This window comes from Suricata suricatta, chromosome 13 (assembly GCF_006229205.1).
Source record: "Suricata suricatta isolate VVHF042 chromosome 13, meerkat_22Aug2017_6uvM2_HiC, whole genome shotgun sequence".
Taxonomy (NCBI): domain Eukaryota; kingdom Metazoa; phylum Chordata; class Mammalia; order Carnivora; family Herpestidae; genus Suricata; species Suricata suricatta.
In genome coordinates, this window is record NC_043712.1 from 86127955 (window position 1) to 86135275 (window position 7321).

The 7321-nt window shown below is 55.0% G+C and overlaps 1 protein-coding gene across 1 annotated transcript in view; it reads left to right on the forward strand.

Annotated features, from left to right (window-relative positions):
• The window catches only part of LOC115275981 (spermatogenesis-associated protein 31E1-like), a 70924-nt gene extending 66964 nt beyond the window's left edge, over positions 1 to 3960 (forward strand). The window contains exon 3 of the mRNA XM_029919692.1: positions 110 to 3960. Within this exon, the coding sequence (XP_029775552.1) occupies positions 110 to 3897 (3788 nt within the window). The 3' untranslated portion in view covers positions 3898 to 3960. The remainder of the gene's footprint in view (positions 1 to 109) is intronic.
• Positions 3961 to 7321: the final 3361 nt, after the last annotated feature.

Sequence of the window (7321 nt, forward strand, 5' to 3'; positions counted from 1 at the left end):
GGAGCCCAGCAGCCCTGCGGGGAGCCCGTGACGGATGCGGCGCCCGCCACTTTGCCTTCTCCTGCTCCTTGGGCCTCCACCCTGTCACCGAGCCCAAGGACCTCTTCAGTTTCTATTCATTTGAACTCCTCCCTGAGTGCTTCTTGGCCACCAGAGTCTCTCCTTCCCTCCGATGGCTTTTCACCCCAGCCGCTTGCTGCTTCCCCCTCCTCGCCCTGTCTCCAGGCTCCAGAGGCCAGCCCTCCCCCCCTGACGGCCTCCCCCGCCCCCCCACGGCCAGACTCTGCCTTAGCCCTCCCTCCCTGCACGTCGCTGGCACGCCCACTGGACGCCATCCCATGGAGTTTGTCTCCACGCACCCCCTGGTCCGCCTCTCCCGTCCCAGCCATCTTGGGCCTGGGCCCCCCAAGCTGTCCCATTCCGGCCCTGTCCGGTTGGCGGGAGGCCGCTGACGCCTGGAGCCTGTCCACCTCGACGCCGCTGGAGTCCTGGCAGAGGCCTCTGGGCCACCGCCACCCTGAGGCCCCGTTCTGCGGAGACCCCACAAAGAGAGCGGGGGAGGCTGGCGTCCTCTCCTCCATCGATCCTGACGTCCAGAAGCTCCTGGAGATTCTCATCACCAAGAGAGCAGCACTGAGGATCTGGAAGGAGAAGGAAAAGGAAGGGTCCGACTCCCACTTGCACTCTTTGGGGAGCGTGTTCACATCGGGGGGTGGCGAGCAGGACCCCCTGGGCTGCCGGCCGCCCTTCTGGGGCGTGAAGGGCCAGCCCCAACAGCTGCTCGGGCCTGAGAAGCCTCCATATCCCGACGTTTCGGGGGACAGTTTACAGCCGAAACGCAGCCAGCTCTTCTGGGGTCTCCCCACTCTGCACAGTGAGTCCCTGGTGGCCACCGTCAGCCTGACTGGCTCCCCACTGGAGCTCCCGTCTGTCGTTTTCAATGAGTCTTCTCCAGCCTTACCCTTCCAGATCCATCTGTCACTGGCCCAACCCTTCCCTCACCCTTTGGCAGAGCCCCCAGCCTTGACCTTAAGCTTGTCCCAGTCCCAGCCCCTGCCTCCAGCTCAGGTTGAGCCCCAGGCCCACCTTGCACCCTCTGTCCCAAGGGGATGGCCTTCTCTCCTACCCCAGATGGCTGGGGAGGCACCTGACCCTCCTGTCCAGAATGGCGCACCATCTTTCATCCCAAATGCAATTCAAAATCTGGAGTGTCACTTTTGGAAGAAGCAACTAGAAAGGTACAGGACTTTACCCTCTGTGGTGAAACCATCTCAGGAAGTCTTCAGCCAGGTCCTTCCCGGCTTCCCCCAGGACAGCCAGGCACCCCAGGCTCCCAGGTCAGTGTCCGTCCTTCCCATGCCCTCAGGGGACCTGATCCGCCCTGAGCTCCAGGAACATCTGGAACAACAGCTTTGGAAGAGGTCCATGAAGCAACAAGATGGAGGGCCCCACAAGATCCAACACTCCGTGGAGCTGACCCAGCTCCACGGCGAGCTCCGGAAGGTGCCACGGGCACAGAGCGCCCAGAAGACCAGGCCCAGACACCCAGCAAGGACCAGGCCGGGAAAGACCCTGGGCAAGGCTACAAGGCCTAGTGTGGGTAGGGGCCGGAAAGATCTACGAAAGAGCTTACCCAGCTCTTTATTGAAGGTTTCAGGAATAAACTCTGAGGGGTCAGACTCGATGAAGCCCCCAACAAGCAGCCCAGACCAGAGTCATCCAGAAAAGCTCCTGAGAACCCATTTGGGCAGGAAATCAGGACAAATCAGACAGGGTCAGATCGCTGTGGGCGTTCATCAGTCCAGGCTTGCTGTCACCCATGCCCCTGACCTTCCTGGAAAGCCAAGTGCTCACAGGGAAACTGGAAATCTAACATTTTCCAAGCCTCCAAAGCCCTGTGTGAACATCTTCCACGACTTCTCCATCCTCAGTCCATACACTCAGCGGATGCTGGAGGCACATATTACAAGGTTTCGGGTGAGGCACAGATGGGGCCTGCCCCTCAAGGTCCTCAAGCCTCTCGGGCTCTTTAAGTTGAAAAAGATCTCGATCTTTACACCGCCCTCCACTCCCAGCTTGGCCACCTGTCCATCCAAGGCCCAGGCAAAAGCCAAGTGCTTGGAAAACCCGTCTCAGCCCCATCAAGCAGAGACGGTAATAACAGAAGCGTCTGGACCCACCTTTGGGGGTCCCCTTCTTGCCCCCCAGCCTGCGTGTGAGGAAATCCAGCAGAGCCCGGGCAAGTCCTCACCTGGTGACGGCCATGGGCCCTCAGGGGCCCCTCCGGCTGGACAGGGGGCTGGGCCATGTTCTCAGACCCCCCCATACAGCTTCGTGGGCAGAACCTGGCACGGTGAGACCGGCGGGGGTGCCCCCGAGAATCACAGCTCGGAGGCAAGTCCAAGTCCGGCAATGGCTGCAGATGAGCCAATGAGGGAGAGCGGGGGGTGGACCTCACGGGACTCCTGCTCTAGTGCAACAGTCCTAGAACTCAACTTAGAATCCCAGTCTCCCAGGGCCGAAGAGGCCAGAGAGGTGGGGGAGGCAGAGGAGGCCCCTGCATGGGAAGACACCTTGGAACCCAGTGTGCTGGCCAGCAATCAACCCATCCATGTGGACGTGAGAAGATCAGGGTCATCCGGGAGCAGCCAAGGCCCCTCACCACCTACAGTGTTGGTGAGTCGAGGCCAGGAAGAGCCTGATGCACAGCCTGAAGAGGCTGGGCTCCGGGGGCTGGTTGGGCTCAAGAGGGCGGAAGGCCGTGCAGGCAGTGTGCTGCTGCAAGACTGTGAAACGGGAGTGCTCGTGCAGGACTGCGCCTCCAGCAAGCTCCTGCAGGACTGTCCCTCTGATGTGTTCCTCGCTGCAGACGTCTCGGCTTCGCACAGATCTCTGTCTGGCTTCCAGAGTGACTCCAGTACAGACACGTGGACTTCCCAGACGATAGACCACTTCGCAGCGAGTGCGCAGAGCAGCAAGGGGCGGCCGGAGCTCCAGAGACGACAGGGCCTCGGTAAGACCCAGGGCGAGGCGTCTGTCCAACCCAAAGGGAGAGAGGACCCCTGGAGGTTCAGCCCAGGAGGGCTTGACAAGTGGCTGGCAGAGCTCAAGGCCTTCCATGCCAACGTGATGACCTGCCCTCTCCAGGACCAGGAGTCCGCAGAGACCTTGAGAAGCAAGCTCCGCCAGCTCTTGCTGAAGAAGGAGAACGCTCCCCCAGAAAGCCCCCTGAGAAGAAGGATGAGGCACTTCCTGCAGTGGATTTTTCCCGGTAAAGGCAAGAGACCGGAAGATGCCCCACACCAGGGCGAGCCTGCCCCCGCCCCCGCCCAGAGTCCCGGGTCCAGCTCCGGCGGATCAGTTGAGGACAGCCAGAGTGCCGAGACTCAGGCGCTCCTGAGAGCCTTGAGACACATCCTAAAGGAGAAACTGGTGCCTCACCAGGGACTTAGAGCCTCGGAGTTCAATCGGTGCAACAGGGAACGGCAGGGGCCGGCAGGTCCCAGCGTCTGCTTCCAGAGGGTTCTCTCCTACCAAGAGCAGAGGAGAGTGATGAACGGGACAGCCTCCATTCCGCGGGCCACCCTCAAGGGCCACAGCTGTCCTAACAAGACTCAGTGGATCAGAGGCAGAGACAGCAGGTGGGCCTTCATGCCCAGGATGCTGGGGTCCCCAGGCAGACCCTGCCACCATGAGTGGATGGTGGTCGGAGCCTCAGGCCGCCCTCACCGCCCCTACTGCCCAAGGCACTGCCTCCTTCAAAACTATGTCTCTCCTGATCATTCAGTGTGTGCTTCTCACTCCTTTCTTGGGAGGACCCCTTTTCTCCAAGAAAGAATGCACACAGTACAGACAAAAACATATTTTTCTCAGGTTAGCACATCCTCTGTGGGCTAATGGCTTCTTTGTACCACAATTTTTATTGTTTTCCAATAAAACAATTTTTATTGTTTTCCGGGACAGGATGTGCTCCCAGCCCTTGGGGTGAGTGAATGGGGGGCGCAGAGAACGTGAGGACCGGTGCACCCTGCCCTGGGGTGTGGTGACCCAGGAGCACGCGGTGCCTGCCGCCACCACAGGCCCCGAGGGGAGGAGCCGTCCCCACCCCCAGGGGTCCTCCTCAGATGGCCAGGCTGGCACCGGCCGCCGGCAGGTGCCCTTCTGCGCTGTCTGATGGGCCTGTGCAGGGCTGGGGCCGCGGGCGAACTTGGACTTACCGGGGCCCAAGGGGACTGACGGGGGTCGGGCTGGGGACTTACTCGAGGGGTGGAGAGTGCCACCCCAGGAGAGGCCCCGTCCAGAGGACAGCAGGGATGGCCCTGCCCCCACGCATCAGGACCCCGCATGTGCGCCGGGGACCCAGTGCAGGGCGCAGGGAACACAGGCCTGCTCAGTACAGCTTCCCTGGGGGGCCTAGCCCTGCCTGTGGGCCCTGTCTTCCAACACAGCCCCCCGGGGGGTGGGGGCAGCTGTGACAGTGCAGCCAGGACCTGAGGGACGGGGACCAGGACAGAGAGCGCCCTGGGTCCTCAGGCGCTCAGGACAGGGACAGGGTGGCCCGAAGCAGGGGCCCTGAGAGGTGGGCTCCGGGAGCAGGGGAGCCGAACCGGACCCCACAGGCCCCTCCGGAGACGGGCCACAGGCAGGAGGCCGAGGGAGCTGGCCCTGTGCCCTCCACCTGCTGGACGTGCAGTAAGGTGGGAAAGGGGCTGAGACCACCCCCCACCCCCGCACTGTGAGACCCCACAGAGACCTCCCTCAGAGAGACCCCCACAGAGATCTCTGACAGAGACCTCCACAGAGACTTCCACAAAAAGACCTCCCACAGAGACCTCCCACAGAAAGACCTGTCACACAGACCCACTCAGAGAGACCTCACGTTTATAGATCTCCCAGAGAGATGGACCCTGAGAGACCCCCACACCGCTTGCCCAGAGACCTCACAGACGTTCTCAGGAGCCTGAGCGCCACCCTGGACAAGTCCTTCGTGGTGGACCTGAAACCACGTAGCAGACTGGCAGTGCAGAGGGAGTGACAGTGGCGGTGGCCGCCCGGGGCCCCCGAGACGCTGGGACGTCGCCAGCACTTCCCCACACAGGGCTCTCCACTTGGGGAAACACTCGTGAACTTTTGTCTTTTCCTTACGTCCTTGCTTCTGAACGAAAGGATGACTGATTCCACCCTTAGACCCGAAAAGCTCTTTCCTCCACAGCTGTTCGTTGGCCTGAGCTCTGACCACAGTTTAGAGAAACAAAATTTAAGCACGAGCAAAATGCTGCCAACCTCCAAAGAGAGAATATTTCTTCTTTGTCCAGTTTTACTTCATTCAGGTCAATGTCTGTGTCACATTTTTTATTTCTTTGGAGACAAAATAATTCAAGATGGCTGACTTCCTTACTCTGGAAACAGGTAAAGACCTGCAGAAAATGAGCTGATGGAATAAAATAAACCAACAAAAAGACATTTGGACTCCCCCTTTGAGGGCTGTGCACTGGCATATTATTTTGCACGTAATAGCTATATCAGGTTTGTGGGTTTTGTCTTATTTGTAAGTGAAACAGACTAACAGTTATGTGAAATTTTTACGGAGGAGTCCAATAGCTAGAAATATTTGTTTTATCCTCTGGTAAAAATTTTACTTTTTAATGATTTTTTTCCTTAAGATGTGGTAATGCCCTCAGATGGTATTATACATATGTCCAGGAGGGACAAAGTCTTAATGTGCAGCTCTCATAGCTTAAACTGATGTACTACATTTCTTAAAAGTCCCTTCAAAAAAAGCACATTTTCCAAGGTTCAGGCAGTCAGATTCCATTTTATACTCACTATAGGGCTAAAAAAGGACACATTGTTTTAAATAGTTAGAAATCTTACAAAATATCTCATTTAATCTGTAAACTATACACATGTCCTAATCGAATTATTACAAAGCTCCTCTTGGGGCGCCTGGGTGGCTCAGTTGGTTAAGTGTACTACTTTTGCTCAGGTCATGGTCTCATGGTTCACGAGTTCAAACCCGACATCGGGCTCTGTGCTGACAGCTCAGAGCCTGGAACCTGCTTCAGAGTCTGTATCTCCCTCTCTCTCTGCCCCTCCCCCCACTCGTGCTCTGTCTCTTTCTCTCTCTCTCTCAAAAATAAACATTTAAAAGAAAAGAAAGACATCTTAATACCTAAGTAGAAGAAAGTGTGCATTAATAACCAAAGTGTACAGGTTAGTCAGAGGTGACATTAATGTACACAGAAAATGGACACTAAGCGTCAGAATTCTCACATTGTATATCTAGCACTTTCCAAAGGTGCATTTTGTATATACAGATTTCTCGTTGCTCATAAGCAACTTATTTTTCTTGCTTTGTTGAAAATCTATTTTAATGACAGCGGCCAGGCCTATGTCACTGGTTAAGTCTCTCAGATTATCCATCAGGATGACAGTGTCAGTCTTCGTGACGAGAAGCTGAGCTAACATGAAGGCACTTTGGCCTATTTGTTTCAACAAGAAATACCCTTCTATTCTCTATAACCTACAGATTTATAACTGCTTTTCTACCTCACTCCCTTACAATGTCATTGGATCACAAATTGATGGAATATGGTCGTGGACATCTTGCAGTATTCTATAGGATTGTTAACTTATTTATTTTTTTTTAGTTGCAACTAATGCAGACAAGTTTACTGATCAGAACAAAATGGGGCCATTTTCATACAGGAAATCCTTTACAAAAATCAGTATGTCCTTTTCAAGTTGACACTTTTCATCAGATTTAACAGAATGATTCTTAGTCAGTCTTTTGAATTGAAGTCATATAGGTGGGCAAACCTAGGCAGAGTCCATAATAGTTGTTCACTATGACATGTGCATATAATGGTCCCTCACCAGCAATTCATAGTTCAATAAGCTGTGTCTCATTTTAATGAACAAGTGTGCATCACAGCAGTGTTCCCATCAGTCACGGCACACACATCTGTCCTATGCAGCCTCTGGTGGTTTGTCCACACAACTCCTACCAGGTTAACATGTGCCTTCCTCCTAGAAAAAACCATCAAGGGTGTTCTGTCCCTTAGAAAAATGCTGACAATATTTCCAAACTTTATGGCTACCTGTATTTTATTTTATTCTTAATTTTTAACATTTTTATTTATTATTGAGAGAAGAGAGAGACAGAGCATGAGCGGGGGAGGGGCAGAGAGATAGGGAAAGACAAAGAATCTAAAGAGAGGCTCCAGGCTCTGAGCTGTCAGCACAGAGCCCAATGCGGGGCTCGAACTCAAAAACTTTGAGATCATGACCTGAGACGAAGTTGGATGTTTAACTGACTGAG